General features: G+C 42.9%; 1 protein-coding gene across 1 annotated transcript; it reads left to right on the top strand.

The window, feature by feature from the left end:
- Positions 1 to 6,602: 6,602 nt before the first annotated feature.
- On the top strand, positions 6,603 to 19,473 carry HIGD1C (HIG1 hypoxia inducible domain family member 1C; the record flags this gene model as incomplete). The annotated part of the gene is made up of 3 exons (XM_079774068.1): positions 6,603 to 6,744; positions 12,229 to 12,363; positions 19,409 to 19,473. The coding sequence occupies 3 exons, from the start codon at positions 6,603 to 6,605 to the stop codon at positions 19,471 to 19,473; spliced, it is 342 nt and encodes a 113-aa protein (XP_079630194.1).
- Positions 19,474 to 20,559: the final 1,086 nt, after the last annotated feature.

Below are 20,559 nucleotides of genomic sequence, written 5' to 3' on the forward strand. Positions count from 1 at the left end.
ACCTAAAGTATAAAATTCAGTAGTTTTTGGTATATTCAAAATTTTACAACCTGTGGTAGGCAGTTAGAGAGACAGGAGCGAAGTAAGGATAGTGGGCCAGGTACAGAGGTCATCAGGGTGGAAAGCCTGGCGGGACCTTGTCCCAGGGTGACTTTTCTCCCCTAGCACAGTGGTCAGCAAACTCATTAGTCAACAGAGCCAAATATCAAAAGTACAATGACTGAAATTTCTTTTGAGAGCCAAATTTTTTAAACTTAAAACTTCTTCGAACGCCTTCTTCAAAATAGACTCGCCCAGGCCGTGGTATTTTGTGGAAGAGCCACACTCAAGGGGCCAAAGAGCCGCATGATGCTCGAGAGCCGCAGTTTGCCGACCACGGCCCTAGCATATTGCTGGTCATGGGGTTTGGACCAGGACCCCCTGACCTTTCCGCCCTAGAGATAACATCTAGGCCTCAAGTTGCATTTCAGCTCTAGACCCAGAGAAGCAACAGAACCAGCCTCGGGACCAGCTGCATCGAATGATGCCCCGCTGGACTGGTGCCAGCCAATCAATCAGTGGAGACCACGACCCTGAGATGACACACCTGGAAAGCCGCTGATTATTCTATTGAGATCGTCTCCTGGGACCTCCCCTAAAATCTCCACCCTTAAAACTCTTAGGAAGGAGGACCCGGCCCAAGTTCCCGTGCCTTTCCCTCTTCCCTCTATTCCTTTCCCCTCCCCTCCCCTCCCCTCCCCAGGCTCATTACCATCAGCGTCCTCACTCCCTAGCTCCAAAAGCCCTTCCTTTACCTCCATAACTGATCTCCTAAGCCCATTTTCTTCTAGGATTTACTTTTTCTACCTCTGTAATTTTATAAATAGAGGCCCGGTGCATGAAATTCATGCATGGGGTGGTCCCTCAGCCCGGCCTACACCCTCTCCAATCTGGGACCCCTTGGGGGATGTCCGACTGCCTCTCGCAATCTGGGACTGCTGGCTCCTAACCGCTCACCTGCCTACCTGCCTGATCCCCTAACCACCTCTGCCTGAGCACCTCTAACTGCCCCCCTGCTGGCCTGATCACCTCTGCCTTGCCCCGCACCTGGGACCCAGGATTCCCTCCTCCAGCCAGTCACAGGAACCCAGGACCCAAGCTGGCTTCACCCAGGCCGGCCACAGCCACAGGGGACCGTGGGCAGGCGGCTTTGCCCGGGCCACAGCTGCAGGCACCCGGAACCATGGGGTGGGCGGATTGTCCCTCTCCCAGGCCGCAGCCTGGCTGGTCCCCATTCCTCTCTCGTGAGCTCATTTGTGCCTGGCTGGTCCTCATTCCTCTCTCAGGAGCTCATTTGTGCCTGGCTGGTCCCCATTCCTCTCTCCCCAGTGTTGAGTATCTGAGCCTTTATAGCGTGAAGGCGTGAGAGCATGATGACCATTTGCATATTAGCTCTTTATTATATAGGATGTTCTCTTACAGTTTGGGTTTTGGCTCTGAATTCTTTCCTAGCCAGAACGCAAGTACTGAGGTTGTTGAACTCAGGTTTGGTCTGACCCCATCGGTGAGACACCTGGTGCCATTCCCACCACCTACAACAATGTGGGGTGCGGCTACAGTGTTTGGACAGGTTCAAGCCTTGGACTGATGAGAGGGCACAGTCCTCTCGTGGCCACGTGCAAGTCCCAGCTCAGAGGGCAGAGCCCTCCCAACACAATTATAGCCAACAGTTATAGTTGTAAGCTTCAACCTAAGGTCCAAACACGTGGCCCCACGTGCCTGAGTGATATAGGCTGCAAGTAAACAAAGCTTGATCAGGTGCATGGAATTGAGTAGGATCAAAACTCTCGAGAATGTAGTAAACATCTTGACCACACCCTTACTTTGCCTCGTGGCATCGGCTATAAAATAAAGACACGGCTTGTGAGCATGGCGCTGTCTCTCCATCAGAGAAGCAGCGTCCCACCGAGACCCAGCTTTCCTTCTCTTGTCTGTCTTTTCTAAGCCTTTCAGCCACCCCCTCTCAGGGTCGCTGAACCTGGCTGAGCTGGCACGGCACATAAGGCGCCCTGGGGCTGAGTATGCCATGGCCGGGCCAGCCCGCCACACAACAAATCTATTTTTAGTACAGTTTTCATCACCCACCCTTAAAAGACTCCGTGCCCATTCGAATGGGCCTATTTCCTCCCACTGCTTTGCAGCCCTCAGCAAACACTAATCTACTTTCTGTCTCTATAGATTTACCTATTCTGGACATTTCATATAAATGGAATCTCACAATATGTGTTATTTTGTGACAGGATTCTTTCACTTAGCATGGTTTTCAACATTCATCTGTGGTGTAGCATGCATCAGTACTTCATTTCTCTTTGTGGCCAAATAAGATTCCATTGTATGGATATATCACATTTCTCCATTCATCAAATGATGAATGCTCGGGTTGTTTACACTTATTGGCTATTGTGAGTAATGATGCTGCAAACATTTGTGTACAAGTTTTGGGGTAGACATGTTTCCTTTTCTATTTATTTTATTGATTTGAGAGAGAGAGGAAAGGAGAAAGAGATACATCGATTTGTTCTTCCATTTATTTATGCATCCATTGGTTGATTCTTGTATGTGTCCTGATTGGGGATCAAACCCAAAATCTTGGTGTATCAGGATGACACTCTAACCAACTGAGCTACCCGGCCAGGGCCTACACATATGTTTTCATTCCAAGTGATTTTTGAAGACAGTGTATTGATTGTATTCCCGCTGACAAAAAGAATTATAAAAATATTTAATAGGTTTGTGTTTCACACAGGTATGGGCTAGAAATTCTGAAACCGATTTTTGTGTACTCTGCAATTAGCCAACACAGTCATGTGCCACTTAACATCAGGGATACATTCTGAGAAATGCACCGTTAGGCGATTTCATTGTTGTGAGGACATCATAGATTGCGCTCACACAGACCTAGATGCTATAACCTGTTGCTCCTAGGCTACAAGCCCGTACAGCATGTTGCTGTACAAAATACCACAAGATTAAATCAAGCACAAGAGAAAATGACACAACCAAAAGACATGGTAACATGAGATGTATGAGGTAACCAGCTGTAATGCAGCTTACTGTTTTACAGCAAACTTTTCTGTAAGTAGAAAGAAGACACTCTAAGATAATGATAACTAGTACAATAAATACATAAACCAGTAACATAGTTGTTCACCATTATCAAGTACTATGTACTGACTCACCCCAACTCAAGAGAGGCACACCCCTTCCCAATTTTGTGTTCAGTGATGACATGACTGTGATGGGAATATTTGTACCGAAATCCGCAAGTGTTACAAATCCAGGCTTTTTACCCCTGGAGAACCAACTGTTAGTCATTTATAACCATAATACTGGATCAAAGTTACTACCACTGACAATGCAGTCGGTTATTTTTTGCACCAGCATCACCACAAACATGTGAGTAATGCATTGCACTATGACCTTAAGACAGCTATAATGTCACCAGGTGAAAGGAATTTTTCAGCTCCATTATAATCTTATGGGACCGCCATCATATATGCGGTCTGTCATTGACCAAAATGTCATTCTGCAACACATGACTAAATCAATATACTGAGGATAATGGGGGTCAGGTCTCTCACAGTCAGAGAAAGAAATCACAGATATGAAAAGGAGAAGATCAGAATGAACCCTGCAGACTTGGACTGAAATTGAAGATATTATTATGAGCTCATGGTTTTAATATAGATAGATATTGAGAAATAGAAATAGACACAGATATAAATCCTAACTCTGTCTGCTGAGAAGGCTACAAGTAATGATACTGCACAAACAATGAGCACCTCTAGTGCCAAGAACTTGGCTTCTAAATACCATTCTACACTAAAATGAATCAGGCCTCCTTGAAGAAATAGCTGGGTGGGGGTGGGGGTGAAGGGTTTCAGCCTGCAACAGCATGTTATGTCAGGACATAAAAAGTGTTCGAAGAATGATGGAGCCATATCAATAGGCCATAAGAGTCAGCTTGAAGGGACTCAGACTAGCCAAACCTGGAACCATATGACCATCAAAATAAATAATCATAGTAATGGATAACCTACTGAATTAAATAGAAATTCATGAGTCCAAACTGATATAAATAAATAGGAAATAAAAGAAAGCAATTCCTCCTAGTAGAATGCCAACTGAAAAATACAAAAGAAATTATGGCTTTAAAAAATGACCCTTTATTAATTGATTCAGGCAAGAATCATCAACGGATGCTGAAATTAGTGGGTAAAAGTCTGATAAATAACAGGATATTTGTACAATATTAAAGTATCTCATCACAAAAGACAGTAACTATAAAGGGGGAATAGTAACCTTACTAAAAACGTGCACACACCACCTTAATCCAGGTGACAACGCAGCGGGGTGCTATTGCTGACTCACCCCAACTCAAGAGAGGCACACCCCTTCCCCATTTTGGGTCCAGTGAGGACATGACCGTGATGGGCGTGTTTGCACCGAAATCCGCACGTGTTACAAATCCAGCCTTTTTACCCCTGCAGAACCAACTGTTACAAGCATAATAACGGGATCAAAGTTACTTCCCCAAACAGCTGACTTTATGTGCTTGTTTACACCAGCATCACCACAAAATGGGATTCTGCCCAAAATGCATACCCTCCTTCTGAGGATGAGAAAGCATCAGAAAGAATCTAAATTGAAAGATGTTCTACAAATAACTGGACGAAAGGAAGAAACCACGTCTAGAGAAAAATGATCAAGCAAATGTGACTAAATGTTAACCATGGAGAACCTGGGTGCGGGGCATACAATTCACTGTACTGTTCCCGGAACTTTTCTGTAAGTCTGACATTTAAAAAAAAATTAGTTATAAGGAAAAAACCGCCAACCCTACCTGGCCCTCTGCCCTCATCCTGCAGTCGAGGCGGTGAGCCTGGCGGTGAGGCCTCACGGTGCCCAAGGGCGCGGGCACAACAGGAGCTCGAAGCAGCGAAGCCGCGTCCACCAGCCGCGGGCCCTGCGGCCACAGGAGGCGGCTCCCCACGCAGGCGCAGGAGGAGGGCCGGGCCCACCGCACCTGTTGCGGGCCCGCCCCGCCCCGCCCCGCCGCGCAGGTGCAGGTGGAGCCTCGGCGGGGGCTGCAGGTGCGAGGGCCTGGCCGCCAGATGACTGTGGGCAAGCTGCCCGCGCCCCGGCCTGGGGCTCCGGCCACAGGGGGCTGCCCCTCTGACAAGCACACCTCCCTAAAAGACAAGAACCTGAGCCCTCAGATTGCGGGCCCCACCCCGGCCACAAACCCAGGGTTGTCCTCTGCGCCCACTTTCCTCTTTATTTTGGGCCTTGGAGCCGGGTAACAGCACTCACAGCCGCAGAGGGAAGCGGGGAGCTCCCTTGTGGAGACAGAATTCAGTGATGGCACCTCCAAAAGCCTTAATGTCTCCTTCCTGTGGCCTTGGAAAGCCTGAGGCTTGTGGTCCAGGGTGGCTGTGAAGACTTTGGCCAATGGCAGCTCGCCACGCCCCCTGGGAGGAGGGGTGTGGAGGGCTTTCCCATTATCTGTCCATCAGCTGGAAATTGAGCGAAGTGTGTTCCAGCCTCACAGAGCTGTTCTAATCTACTGCTCTCGGCTCAGGGAGCACCGGGAGACAGCAGGTGGTGGGATACGCCAAAGGTATTGTGCCTCTCCACTTACCGTTACATTTTCTAACGGAAGCTGATTCATAGGATGAAGCCATCGTATCTGAAATTTTGAGATGAAAGTAGTAAGTTGCAGGGATAACAGTCTGAGGTGTTGATCGTGACTATAGCTGCTCTTCCAAGTTTCCTCATTCATCCTGGGTCCACGAGGAAGATTATTTCCATTGTCTAGCATAGCACCTGGCACATGGCAGGTGTTTGGTAAATATCAATGACTTTATAATGCTCGGCACGTTCTGTAGAACCGGAGTGCTCATTCTTCCATCCCCTGTAAATCTGAATGTATTGTTGCCTATATTGGCACTGCTGTCCTTCTTTAAAATGATATTTAGTAAAATAAACTCTGGGTTCTTACTGTTTGTGGGAGAATTCTGAGGTTCCCAATGATCGCAAGTGCTGAGCAGTGAAAAAGAGACTGAAAACATAATCATAAACTGTTTCACTCTGTATTCATGGAATCTGATTATGATTATGTCTCTTTATATTTTTCCTTTTACCCCCTCCACACAAAATGAAAGGATCCCCTGATGAAAAGAGTGGAGGAAAGATGACTTTATTTCAATTGAGCAGACAGGCATGACAAACAAATGAAGACAGATCACATAATCAAAAGTATATTGGGTGCCCGGCTAGTGTTGCTCAGTGGTTGAGTGTAGACCTATGAACCAGGAGGTCACAGTTCGATTCCCCGTCAGGGCACATGCCTGGGTTGTGGGCTCGATCCTCAGAGGGGGATGTGCAGGAGGCAGCCGATCAATGATTCTCTCTCATCATTGATGTTTCTATCTCTCTCTCCCCCTTTCTCTCTGAAATCAATTAAATATATATATTAATACATATATATATATATATATATATATATATATATATATATATATATTAAAGTATATTGGGAGAAGATAAATGGACTCTTTTTAATGATTCACAGCAACCTCATTTATCCCCTACTGTTACTAGAGAGAAAAATGTCATCAGATAACCAGTGGTCAGCAGATGAGGACGAAGGTCAATTATCCCGACTGATCAGGAAATCTAGAGACTCGCCCTTTGTGCCTGTAGGTAAGTACAAGCCTTGACTGGATGCTGGAAAACTGTCTGTAATTGTACAATAATGCCATACCCAGTATCTTGGAGGATTGAAATGTTTCATGTAACTGATTTTTTTCAGATAATTGAAGCTAACCCCTACTAAGCATAAGCTGCACTTTCAGAAGTTTCTAGTACATGGTGAATCCTCAATAACGGTTAGCTATTATTATTATGGAGTATCAGATTTTATTCTAATCCATCTTCATTAGAGGGTTAAGTAAAATTATTAGATCCCAGCCAATCTAAATGGAATTGATTGAATGGACTTTAATTTTCTGTGATGACTCAGTAGCTCACTGAAAGTCAATTGGGATTATGAAGATGGATATGTCTCTCCGTCCCCTAAGTAACGCCAACCTTTAGATTCTTGTGTCTGATGTTTACAGATTTTTTGTTCCTTCCATATTATTGGGTACCATAAAAAACTTCTGCCTCTGATGTTCTCTGGCACTAGACGCCAGATACCTAAACTTAAAAGAACTATGAGTCAATTCAGAGAAAAGAAGCTCTGAATGGAAGCCTGGGCCTTCCTGAACACCTGAGAGCTTGAACTTTGCGGTATTCATGCTCAGTGGCCCTTTTTCCTGGCTTCCCGATCTACTCCAGATGGTGAGGTTGATAGTTAAGTAATCTCTAGATTAAAGAAGTGCTAGATTAAAGAAGGAGTCTTGGCCTCTTTATCCTTTCCCAACACATACTTAGTATGTTTACATTTTCAACAAATACAACATGTATGTGGGCTTTAAAAAAAAAATCTAGGCACCAATATTTTTTAAAATCTAAGCTTTCTCATGCCCGGCTGGTGTTGCTCAGTGGTTGAGCATCTAGCGATGAGCCAGGAGGTTGCTGGTTTGATTCCTGGTCAGGGCACATGCCAGGGTTGCGGGCTTGATCCCCAGTGTATGTCATATGTTTCCATTGTCACTGTAAGTCTAGCAACTTCATGTCATTATTCACATATCAACAAGAATTAAAGTTTTTATAGTAATATTGTGTTTAGAAGTTTCATTAATTTGGATGACTTGTAATAGCACCCGTAACAAATCTAAGCAAATAAATTTACAGTGATTTATTCACCTTCCTTAGCATTTTTAACTAGAAAAACAATTCAAGACCTCGATGCCACCTGCACAGATCACTGTAATGAGCAGAGATTAATCACTGTGCCTGCCGTAAATTAAATTATTTTCCAGACACATTTAAGATGATTAAAGTAGAAAGATTAAAGTGTTTCCAGCTAAATTCAATTATATACAAACTACAAAGACACTATATGGAAAACAGTAAAGGTTCTGACTTTAATCTCTAAACGAAACAAACCAATTTAAGTAAGAACAGAACCTTGATTTGATAAGGGAAGAGAAGCAAGTTTTTGCTAGAAAAATAATTAATGATAAAATTGGGGTATATATTATTGAGTAGTTTGTTTAGCTATTGTTATTTTAATAATATGTATTTCCTGCTATAGGATGGAGTGTCCAGTGCAAATAATTTATAAAACATTTTTTGTTATCTTCAACAACTTCCATCATTATAATCTATCTATATTGTTTAGAATGGTCCTATGATCACTGTTAAGACCTGTACATATATTATGTGCATTTAAACTGTGTTGATATATTGTTTTTGTGTTTTTCACTTAACATTTCATATGTACATTTCTGTGTATTAGTAGTTTCTATACTTACAATTTTTTTATAGCTATGACAGATTTTCCTTTGTTTGAACCATTTGGGCTGTTTAGTTTTTCCTTATACATAATGTAGCCATAAAATCTTTGTGTCAACTTCTTAAATTTTCTTTTGCTTATTTCCTTGGAGCATGTTCCCAAAGGTAGAATTTCCAGAGCAGGAAGCATGTTCAGTTTAATGTCATTTATTATATATTTCCAGAGTTCTTTCCAGAAAGATTTAGCTAAACTTACAGAGCTTTCAGCATGGTACCATCTCTCAATGTGCCTACCATCATCATTTTATTAGCATTTGCTTTTTGCTGATTTTATATATTTGTCATTTTTATTTCAATTTATTTTTATTTTTATACTAGAGGCCCGTATATTCATGCATGGGGGGCGGGGGGGTGTCCCTCAGCCCAGCCGGCACTCTCTCCAATCTGGGATCCCTCTCACAATCCAGGACTGCTGGCTCCCAACTGCTTGCCTGCCTGCCTTCCTGATTGCCCCTAACCACTTCTGCCTGCCAGCCTGATCACCCCCTAACCTCTCCCCTGCCAGCCTAATTGCCCCTAACTGCCCTCCCCTGCAGGCCTGGTCTCCCCCCAACTGCTCTCCCCTACAGGCCTGGTCCCCCCCAACTGCCCTCCCTTGCAGGCCTGGTCCCTCCCAACTGCCCTCCCCTGCTGGCCATCTTGTGGTGGCTATCTTGTGTCCACATGGGGGCAGCCATCTTTGACCACATGGGGGCAGCCATCTTGTGTGTTGGTGTGAAGGTCAATTTGCATATTACTCTTTTGTTAGATAGGATTTTGCTTTATCTTTACTGTTGAGAATATTACAGATGTCTCCCTTCTTTCCCCCATTGCTCCCCTTCACCCAGTTCCCACCCCACACAACGTTCACCACACTATTGTCTGTGTCCATGGGTTATGCATATATGCTCAACCACTGAGCCACACTGGCCTGGCAGAATAGCAAGTTTAGATTAACCAAATTCTGGGTTAATCTCTGCCCATTCCCCATTCCCCCTTCTCCCTGAAATCCATCAGTCTGTGCCATGCTTCCATGCCTCTGGACCTGTTTTGTTCGGCGTTTTATTTTGTTCATTAGATTCCACATGAATGAGATCACGTGATATTTCTCTGACTGGCTTATTTCCCTTAGCATAATGCTCTCCAGGTCCCTCCATGCTGTCTCAATGGGTCAAAGATCCTTCTTTTTTTATAGCTGCATAGTATCCCATTGTGTAATGTACCACGGCTTTTTTATCCACTCATCTACTGATGGGCACTTGGGCTGTTTCCAGATTTTAGCTGTTGTAAATTGTGCTGCTATGAACATAAGGGTGCATATATTCTTTCTGATTGGTGTTTCGGGATTTTTAGGATATATTTCTAGAAGTGGGATCACTGGGTCAAACAGCAGTTCAATTTTTTATTTTTTAAGAAAATTCCATACTGTTCTCCATAATGGCTTCACCAGTCTGCATTCCCACCAGCAGTGTACTAGGGTTCAATTTTATTTATTGCTAATAAGCCTGTAAAATATACATGTTTTTATTTACTCTGGTCCTTACTTCCATTTGTTAAGTGGATCCTAAAAGAATAAATATAACCTTGCTCACCTATAAAAATACACATGTGCCAACACAATTAATAAAAACTTGCTATTCTGCCTGGCCGGTGTGGCTCAGTGGTTGAGCATCTATCTACCTACGAACAGAGGTGGTCACAGTTCGATTCCTGGTCAGGCTTGATCCCCAATGTGGGGCATGCAGGAAGCAGCCAATCAATGATTCTCTCTCATCATTGATGTTTCTATCTCTCTCTCCCACTCCCTTCCTCTCTGAAATCAATAAAAAATATTTTTTTAAAACCTTGCTATTCTGCATAAATATCAATTGCATTGCCCTGCTGGTGTGGCTCAGTGGTTGAGTGTCAACCTATGAACCAGGCAATTAGGGTTCAATTCCCGGCCAAGGGAATTGAAATAAAATATCAATTGCATTTTTATGTACTAACAATGAACACATGGAAACCAAACTTAAAAACATAACACCCTTTCTCAAAGTAGGATAAATGACTTTTTAAAGCACATAATTTGTGAATTTGCCAAATTTTTTATTTAAATAGTATCACATAGTCAAAGTGGTATTGGAAATAATTTTGTGAATAAAGTCCACTTAGGAATATTTGAGCAATGTCTAAAAAAAAAACACCCCAGAATACCATTTGCAATCATTCCAAAGAAAATTGCTTAGGTATCAGCTTAAGAAAACATGTACAGAATCTGTATGCTGAAAATTACAAAATGCTAATGAAAGAAATTAAAGAAGACCTAAATAAATGTAGAGACTATTGTGTTCATGGATTAGAAGACTCAATATAAAGATGCCAATTCTCCCCAAACTGATTTATAAGTTTAGTGTAATTCCTATCAAAATCCCAGCAAGTTTTAAATTCTAGAATGGTTAAAATGATACTAAGATGTATAGCTACAGTAAACAAGATGGTGTGATACATATGGAGGGATAAATGCATATATCAAAAGGATAAAGGAGAAAACCCAAAATATAGACCCACACTTTTATTCAAGTTTTCTTCATTCTTATGTTAAAATATTACATCTGTCCTTGTCATTTTAAGTCTACCTTACCCTCTTTTGGATATTATAAGCATGCTAGTCTATTTTCTTCTATTTTTGTTGTTGATATTTTTGTTTTATTTTTACATTTAATTCTAACCCATCCAGGATTTTTTTTTTTTTGTAGTGTCTGGTGTGAAACAGAAATCCAAGTTAATTCTCTATACCAATAAATTGTACTCATTATGTTTATTAAATAATTATTCCTTTATCTGTTATTTGATTATTTTGATTTGTCATGGCTTTTCACAGTGTTTTAAATCTCTTTCCAGGATCTTTCCTATTCAGTCGATCAGTTTTATGTTTTAGAGCCAATTACATAGTATCTTGATTGCCACAGCAATAACTTCACCCTTATTAGTAACATTTGTAGAGAATACAGAAATATTTGTAGGGATTTCTAGAGTTTTCTAGAATCACAGTTCTTCCTGGCATCACATACTTCCTGTGTATCTCTCATTTGCTTAATGTCTCAATTTCACAGAAGATTCAAGTTTTATCACTTTACTCCATTTGCCCCTTATTTGATAACAAGTAGAAAGGAATAAAGCCAAACACTCAAAAGCTATAGGATGTTTGGTAGGTCTACTCACTAAGGACTTGCCCAAGTGTAAGCCTTGCAGCATGCAAGGTATGATTTCAAGTCATAGCTCAGGAAAATTAGAAATTACTACACTATATGGTTCTGGTTTTTCTGGGAAAAGGCTAAACTGCAAATATTAAATTCATGAGTTATGAGTCCATTTTAAAATCTGGTGAATCAGCCCTAGCTGGTCTGGCTCAATGGATAGAGCGTCGGCCTGTGGACTGAAGGGTACAGGGTTCGATTCCCGTTAAGGGCACATGCCCATGTTGCGGGCTCAATCCCCAGTAGGGGGCATGCAGGAGGCAGCTGATCAATGATTCTCTCTCATTATTGATGTTTCTATCTTTCTCCCCTTCTCCCTTCCTCTCTGAAATCAATAAAAATATTTTTTAAAAATAAAATAAAATCTGGTGAATCAAATCCAGCAAGGTTCCTTTGCTATCTTGGCTGCTCATTCTCTAAGCACTAATCCTTTGGACAGTCCTTTATTGAACTCTCTAAGCTCATGCCAATCTGGCCTGCTACTTATATAACCTTTTTTATTTCACAGGGATAGCGGGCTTTATGACTGTGGTGTCCTATGGTCTTTACAAGTTAAAGTACAGAAGAAATCAGAAAATATCCATTCATCTTATTCACATGAGAGTTGCTGCCCAAGGATTTGTTGTAGGAGCTGTGACTCTAGGTAACCTGCTTAATTTGTAGCTGTGTTCAGCTATCTTTGAGAGTATTTTTATTTATTTTATTCATTCATAGTTGAAGATGAATATTGGGTCAAGATGACATAATTGTGGAAGACTGGTAAGAAAAACAGTTCTTTAATTGGTTGAGGCTTAATTTCTTAAAATTTTAAACACTGAAAAAAACACCACCACCACAGTAGGCAGAAGGTACACATTTCCAGTTATAAAATAAACTAGAAGACTGATGCATGAAGATTTGTGCTAGAATGGGCCTTCCTTTCCCTGGCTGCCGGCACCGCAGCACAGCCGCAGAGCAGGCTCTTTCTGCTCCCCGCCCCGAAGCCGCCTCTTTCAGCTCTGGCCCCGCCTTCCCACACTGCCCAGAGGCCCTGAGAGACTGGGGGTGGGGCGGAATGCCTGCATCGTCGCCATGGCGATGACACAAGCGTCCCCCTCACCCCCTGTCACTCAGCGCCTCTGTATGCAAATTAACTGCCATCTTTGTTGGGTTAATTTGCATATCACTCCTGATTGGCTGGTGGTCATAGCGGAGGTATGGTCAATTTACATGTTTGTCTATTATTAGGTAAGATAAGTCATGGAATGGAATGTACAGATTGGCAACTATAGTTAATAGTACTGTATCGCATATTTGAAAGTTGCTAAGAGAGATCTTAAAAGTTCTCATCACAAGGGAAAAAAAAGTATGTGACTATGTATGGTGATGGATGTTAACTAGACTTATTGTGGTGATCATTTCACAATCTATACAAATATCAAATCATTATTTTGTACACCTGAAGTTAATGTAATGTTGTATGGCAATTATACATCAATTTTTAAAAACCCAGTGGAGAACTAAGTTATAGGCCCTGTTAGCCTCTATTATGAAAGCAGTGTTCATACCTACAACAGCTGAAAGCAGTAGTTATACACCTGCCTTTATTGCTCAGTTAAGAGCAGCAGTCATAGTTTCCAGCCGATTTGAACAACAGATATAATTATTAAAGTTTAACTGGGAAGAAAACGTTTTTAGAGTCCACAAGTCTTAATATGCTCGTTTTCCTTTTATTCCAAGTTTGAGCAATAGGAAATCTTTTTTATTAGTCTATAAATTAAGCAAAAAAGTCCACTTTGGAACCTAAATTATCTTGATTTTTTTGGGTCTATATTCATGAGACCAAGACACAATGTTCTTAGCTTCCCCCTGCCCCTTCCCCACTGGCTGTACAGAGTAGAATCAGCCTAAGAGAAAGTCTAGCACTATGGAGATAGGTGTGGGGCTTGCACACAGGGAGTTAAATGGTAATTACCTTATTACTATGAACTGTGATAAGGGAGTCTTGAACAAAGTACAAAAAGAACCTTTACAAAGTTATAGTCCTCGTTTTTGTCATTCAGCAAATATGTACTAGGCATTTTCTATTTGCAAGGCGCGGAGCTGGTCTATAGATGTGGAGGTAGGACGTGGTCCCTACCCTCAAATACTGTTAGTCTCCTCAGGGCAAGAGACCAAGAACAGCAGAAGAAAATACAAAGTCATGGGTGCTGTGGCAGAGGTAACACGGGGACTTGGGGAGCACAAAGGAGGGGCATCTGACCGGCGCTGAGAGTCCAGGAGGCTTCTGTAAGGGTGTGAACTGTATAATGAGCCGAGAAATGGAGGAATTAACTCGGCAGAGAAGGAGATCAGGAATCAACGAGGCAGAGGAAAGAGCAAGGGCACCGGAGCATGGCGCCTCAGTGGGACGTGGGGCTTGGTGTGTAGGCGAATCAGTGTTTGATGAGAGAAGCAGAACGACTAGTAGTAATGTATGTATCAGGAGCTGGGCCCACAAGATGAGCAAAATCATGCTGTGGCCGTGCCTTCCAAGCAGACAGAGACTGCGGCTGCTGCTCCCCTTCTGCCTTCCCAATCTCCTGCAAAATGCCTCTGGGCAACAGGGCGTGAAAGGAAAGGAATTCTCTCCTGGAAGTCAGGCAGCTTTCGAGCCCCTCACAGGACCAGGAGCTAGGAGTTAAAAGCCCGAGCCCACCACTTTGTTTTCCAGCACACTTAGAAGTAACCAGCCTTATACTCCTACACTCCTGCTTCCACTAAGTGCTCTGTGGAAGCAAACACTTGATCAGCAACCACCTTGCTTTTTATAGGCATCTGTTTAAGGGTATCTACAGGCGGTAATTTCACAAAATGTTCTGCTGATGCATGCTAGCACCCTCTTGATCACTGAAAGAAATGGCCATTGATACCTTTAAGTCTACCCAGACCAGAGAACCAATTCCAGATAACCTGGAACCAACACAAAGAACCTATCCTCATGGTTATGTCTCTCTGGAAGCTCCTGCTACCAAATTCTGTTTCAATCAAGGTTCGATCAGAGAAGGAAAACCATTAGAGATGATATATAAGAAAGGATTTATTATAGAGGTATGATCTTCAGCAAATTTGGGAGCTGGTTAAACAGTCCAAGTTAGGCTTGTTGCTTGTGTTTCTAATGCGGGGCCCGAGGTTAACCAGGCAGTAGTTGGGAAGGCAAAATAAACTGGAATCTGTAAGGATGAACTGGAGCCCACCAAGGCAGAGGGGAACGCGAGTCAGTCTCTTACGGACTCTAACCCTGATCCCGGTGTGAGCTGAAGGAGAAGCGGACCTCTGTCATGGAGCTCATCCACACCGGGCCTAGAGGCCGGATGAGACAGGGAGGTGACCCAGGGGAGCTGAAGGCACGGTGGGCCTGCTGCCCAGCGACAGCGAGGGGAGCCAGCGGACAAGCACGTGCACCTGGTGCCCTGCACCAAGCCTCCAGGTACAAACCGGCCGAGGCAGCTGCTGCTTCAACGTTCACCTTCATGCCTCAAGGTCGCGTGAGCCAAACTACCCCACCAGTATGCAGGGAAGGGGACTCTGGAAAACATAGCGAAAGCTGAGTTAAATCCATATGAAACAAACCCCCAACAGATATTTACGGTTGCGAGATGCGGAGTAACACGATGAAGTGAGCCAGTCAAGGGTTTACACTGGGAAGTAACATGGACAGAATGGCCGATGAGGAAGATGCCCGCCTTATAGAAAGATCAGAAACAGGCAATATGGAGCTGTGTGTGCAGGGCTGCCAAACAAACAGTCCCACTGCAAAGACAAGGAAGAAAACCATATCATAAACCTGTGGAAAGGAGGACACTATGGTCGGAAAGGGAGACCTGGGAGGCCTCTAGGATGCCTGCAATATTCTGTTTCTTGACCCGTAACTACAGGTGTTCACTCTACAACTACTTGTTAATCTGGTCACCTACGCTGTATATGCTGTTTTCCGTGTTTGTGTATTTCAACATGAAAAAAATGTCAAGAGGAAAATGATTGAGATGATTTGCAATGGAGGGGAGGAAGCAGAGACAGGAAGGCGGATGATGACTTGGCTCTGCATTACGTGCAGTGGAAACAGAGAGGAGATGGCTCCTAGAAATACCGAGGACTCGGCAACGAAGTGACTGGAGAAAGAAAGGAAAGAGGAATCAACTTTATAGTTTTACTATAAAGTGTACAAATCAGGACCAGCCAAATGGGGTAAGGTCTGGGAGGACCGCAAGCTCAAAGCTCCTGTGCCCTCTCCCTATGGAATCAGGGCTTGTCACACTCCCAGAGTATCAATGTGCTTATCAACCAAGGAGCTCCGCTGAACTTCAGTGTGGAGGGCTTTTATTGGGGCTTCATTATATAGGTAATAGAGGCCCGATGCACGAAATTCGTGCAAGGGGCTCGGCCCTCGCAGCCCCAGCCAGCCCCCCCAGCCCCTCGGAGCCCCAGCTTCGACCGGAAGGTCGTCCAGACAGTCGTTCTGCTGTTCGGTCTAATTAGCATATTAGCTCTTTATTATATAGGATGGTTGATTGAATCACTGGCCACGTGACTGAGCTCAATCTCCAGTCCTACTCCCCTCCCTGATGGTCACATGGTTGCTCTGTCTGACTAGCCAATGAAGCTATTGAGGAGCCCCTCGTGAATCACTTAATTAGCATAAATTAAAGTATGATCCAAGGGGCTCATAAATAACAAAGGCAATCCTGTTACTTGGGAAATTCCAAGCATTTTAGATCTATACCAGGAATTCTGAGCAAAGACCAAAGTCTATTAAACAACAATACTCTGTGAGGTAGGTACTGTTATTATTCCATTTTACAGATAAGGAAACTGAGGTTTAGAGAGGATGAGTCACTTGTTCATAATCACATGGGCAATCTACTCCAGAGCCTGAACTCTTAATTTTTTATTATACGGACTGAGATGCCTATGACCTATGTTTCCAAATTAGAGTACTCATACCCTACAAGATATATAAGGAGATCCATGGGGATATGGGAAGAAAATATTTTTATCTTAAAAATAAAAGCTTTACCAACGTGGATACCCCGGGAGGTCACTCTCCCCGGGCTCTGTCCAGGTGGCGTAGGGGAGCGTAGGGCTCTGCCCCATGATGTACAGTCCCTTTCCACAGCGTTGGAGAGAAAGCCGGGCCTTGAGTCTGCGCCTGCATATTCCTACAGCTTCTCAGAGTCCTGTGGACCATGACTGAGGAGACAAACCATGCAGGAAACATCTCTCTAGAGCAGCGATTTTCAACCGGTGTGCTGCAAGAAATTGAAAACTTGCAGTATCTGCCGATTTAGTCGGGCACTGACCTCTTTTCCCTTGGATTGTCAAATTTAAAATCAACAGCCAACACAGTAACTGGTGTGAATCAATTAAAATTCTACCTTTGGCCTGGCCTGGCTCAGTGGTTGAACATTGACCTATGAACCAGGAGGTCAGGACACATGGCCAATTGAGGCGGGGAGGGGGGCGGAAAGAGGGGATTGCAGGAGGCAGCCCATCCATGATTCTATCTTGATGTTTCAATGGGCCATGTGGCCAATGAAATTTATAAATAATTATATCATCAATGTTTCTATCCCTTCTCTGAAATCAATAAAAACCTATATTGAAAAATTCTACCTGTTTTGGCAGATCAGGGAAATGTGTTTTTTGTGTGCTGCAGTTTTAGTAATTATTTGTGTGCAACATGAGGTGGAAAAGGTTGACAATTGCTACTCTAGAGCTTCCTATCTGGATATAGGTTGATCAGAAGTGAATTTTTTGCTTTAACCAGTTTTGCTGTACTGCTGAATTAAGCTCTTTACCTTGTTTTGCAGAAATAAATAAATAAATAAAAACTTTACTAATATATAGGCTGACCATGGGGCATTTATACTGTTTATAAACAAATGTGCATCTTGAGGGGCATGGTCAACATATTTACTTATGCACAATTTAAGTTTGGAGACCACCTTCCTATGAAATGTAGAAATAACACATATGGTACACTGATTATATATGGGGTCTCACACTCAGAAGAGAAATCTAACTTAGATCTAACTTGCTGACCAGTGAGGCAACAGGTGGGAAAAGAGTTGAGATCAGAACTCCAGGGAACACCAACATTTAAGAGCTAAGAATTCTCTGTGTCTAAAAAGCACAGGGAACAAACGGGAGAGAATGCCATGTAATGATGGAGGCAGAGACAGGAGAGAATGCCATGTAATGATGGAGGCAGAGACAGGAGAGAATGCCATGTAATGATGGAGTGTGCATCAACAAGCCACGGAGCACAGCCACTGTCAGAGCCAGGAGAGGCATGGAGTAGATTCTCCCTCGTGTCCTTCAGAAAGTAACAAGTCTGCTGATACCCCGACTTCAGACTTCCAGTCTCCAGAATTGTGAGACAACGTATTTCTGTTGTTTTAAGCCAAAAAAGACAGAGAGAGAGAGAGAGAGAGAGAGAGAGAGAGAGAGAGAGAGAGAGAGGAGAAGGAAGAATTAGAAGCAGCAGCACAGGGAAATGAAATGTCTTTTTTTTTTTAATATATATATTTTATTGATTTTTTACAGAGAGGAAGGGAGAGGGATAGAGAGAAACATCGATGAGAGAGAAACATCGATCAGCTGCCTCCTGCACGCTCCCCACTGGGGATGTGCCCACAACCAAGGTACATGCCCTTGACCGGAATCGAACCTGGGACCCTCAAGTCCGCAGGCTGACACTCCATCCACTGAGCCAAACTGGTCAGGGCTGAACCTGAGAATGTTATTTCCATCGATACCACAAGAATTCAAGTTAAAAATCTTTGTCTTGAGTTTTATGCATCTATGATAGCTATCATACTATTTCTTTAGAAAATGGTGCAGACATCTGCCTCACCTAGCTATCATGTTGAGATGAGAACAACTAACTTCCTGACCCTTTATCTTCCGTGCACTCTTTAAAGATATCAACAAGCAGGGTCAGAAAGAACGGGGAAGGAAACTGCAGTCAAGGATTTAGTGTAGACAATCTACTAGAGAGGTGATGCCTTGATATTGCTATGGACAAGAGGGGGGATGTGTTGTAGTTTAAATCTGACTCCTTAACTTGCTTTGGGTATAAACTGCTGACATCCCTGGAATTCACTGGAGCATCTCCTCTGTTCCTCACCCTGTTCCTACTTCGGCCTTTCTGCATGACCCGAGGACCTCATATTATGGAAGATACACACCCATCTCATCTGCCGAACTCACAGCTAGTTCACCCATTAGACTGTAAATCCCTAGAAGCAGAGATTAGATCTATTCACCTTTGTTTTCCTCGGGATACTGAGCAAAGCAGACACTGAATAGATGTTTGCTAAATTGAGGTGCCCATTATTTTTAATTTTAATACCTAGCCAGATATTTTCACTTTCCTAATTTTTTCATCAATATTTTAAAATTCAAACTTTAGGTTGGCATAACATCCTAAATTCAGACTTGCACTAATTTCAAATGGCTCTTAGGTGTGTGTGTGTGTGTGTGTGTGTGTGTGTGTGTGTGTTCTGGAGCTACTTGTAAAATCCAAGCCAAAACTTTATAAGATGGAAAGTGTTGTTTGTTGATTTGTTTGTTTTAAATTGTGGGCTAGCTGTGAAAAAATGCAGGTGGAAGAAATTCAGTGTTTGTTCCCATGGATGCTCTATTGATATACATCTTTTTGTTTCTAGGTGTTCTCTATTCTATGTATAAGGATTACATTAGACCTCGATTCTTCAATGTGTCCAAAAAATGAAGCTGCGTCCAAAAAAATACAAGAAGGCTTCTGAAAACTATTATGAAGAATGAATTTTCAATATATAGCAAATTGTACTGCAGAAGTGTTAGAGTTTTCACAGCCTGGTATATAGTAAGTCTCAATTGTTTAAGAAGTTGACTTGCAACGCAATGATCATAGTCAACTCAAAAATATCCTTGATGATGTCTTTCAGAATCTAGAGCATGATTTTCTGACTTAAAATTTTTTATTTTGTAGTTAGTGACAGAAAATAATCTATCGTATGACGAACCAACCTTAAAATTAGGGGTTAGCTATACATAGTGGCTACAGAAATTTTCTATATCCATATCAAATGTGACAATCTATTCATTGCTTCATTCTCCCCAAATAATTAAGGCTTTCATAAACTCGTTTTTAGAATGGGCAACAATTACATCAGGAGAGAATGGTCATGTTATTTAAATTTGGTTCACCACTGTGCACCTCCCCCTTATCTAGGAACGTGACTATTCTAAAAAGATGTATTAGACTGTGTTGAACTCATAACTGTCGTGACTCAGATTTACTCCCTTCAGACTCCAAGCCTGAAAAAGAAAACAAACAGCCTGACCGGCATGGTTCAGTGGTTGAGTGTTGACCTACGAACCAGGAGGTCATGGTTCAATTCCCAGTCAGGGCATGGTCAGGGCACGGAGTCCACAGCCCAGGTTGTGGGCTCGATACCCAGTAGGGGGGGGCATGAGGGAGGTAGCCAATCAATGATTCTCTCTCACCATTGATGTTTTTATCTCTCTCTCCCTCTCCCTCCCTCTCTTAAAAAAATTATCATTCTCTAATTTATGATTTAAAAATCTGAATTTCTATATTATGTGCATATACAGATAATATGGTTGGCAAACTGCGGCTCGTGAGCTGCGGTTTGCCGCTCTGTTGACTAATGAGTTTGCCAACCACTGACCAGATGTACACACTCACTCAGTCCCTGGGGTTTGAAGGGTCTTGGACTGGTCCCCCCCCCAACTGAAGGGTCTCGGGTTCGATTCTGGTTAAGGGCACATGCCCAGGTTGCAAGCTCAATCCCCAGTAAGGGGCAAGAAGGAG

Source organism: Cnephaeus nilssonii (assembly GCF_951640355.1).
Source record: "Cnephaeus nilssonii genome assembly, chromosome: 6".
Lineage (NCBI taxonomy): Eukaryota > Metazoa > Chordata > Mammalia > Chiroptera > Vespertilionidae > Cnephaeus > Cnephaeus nilssonii.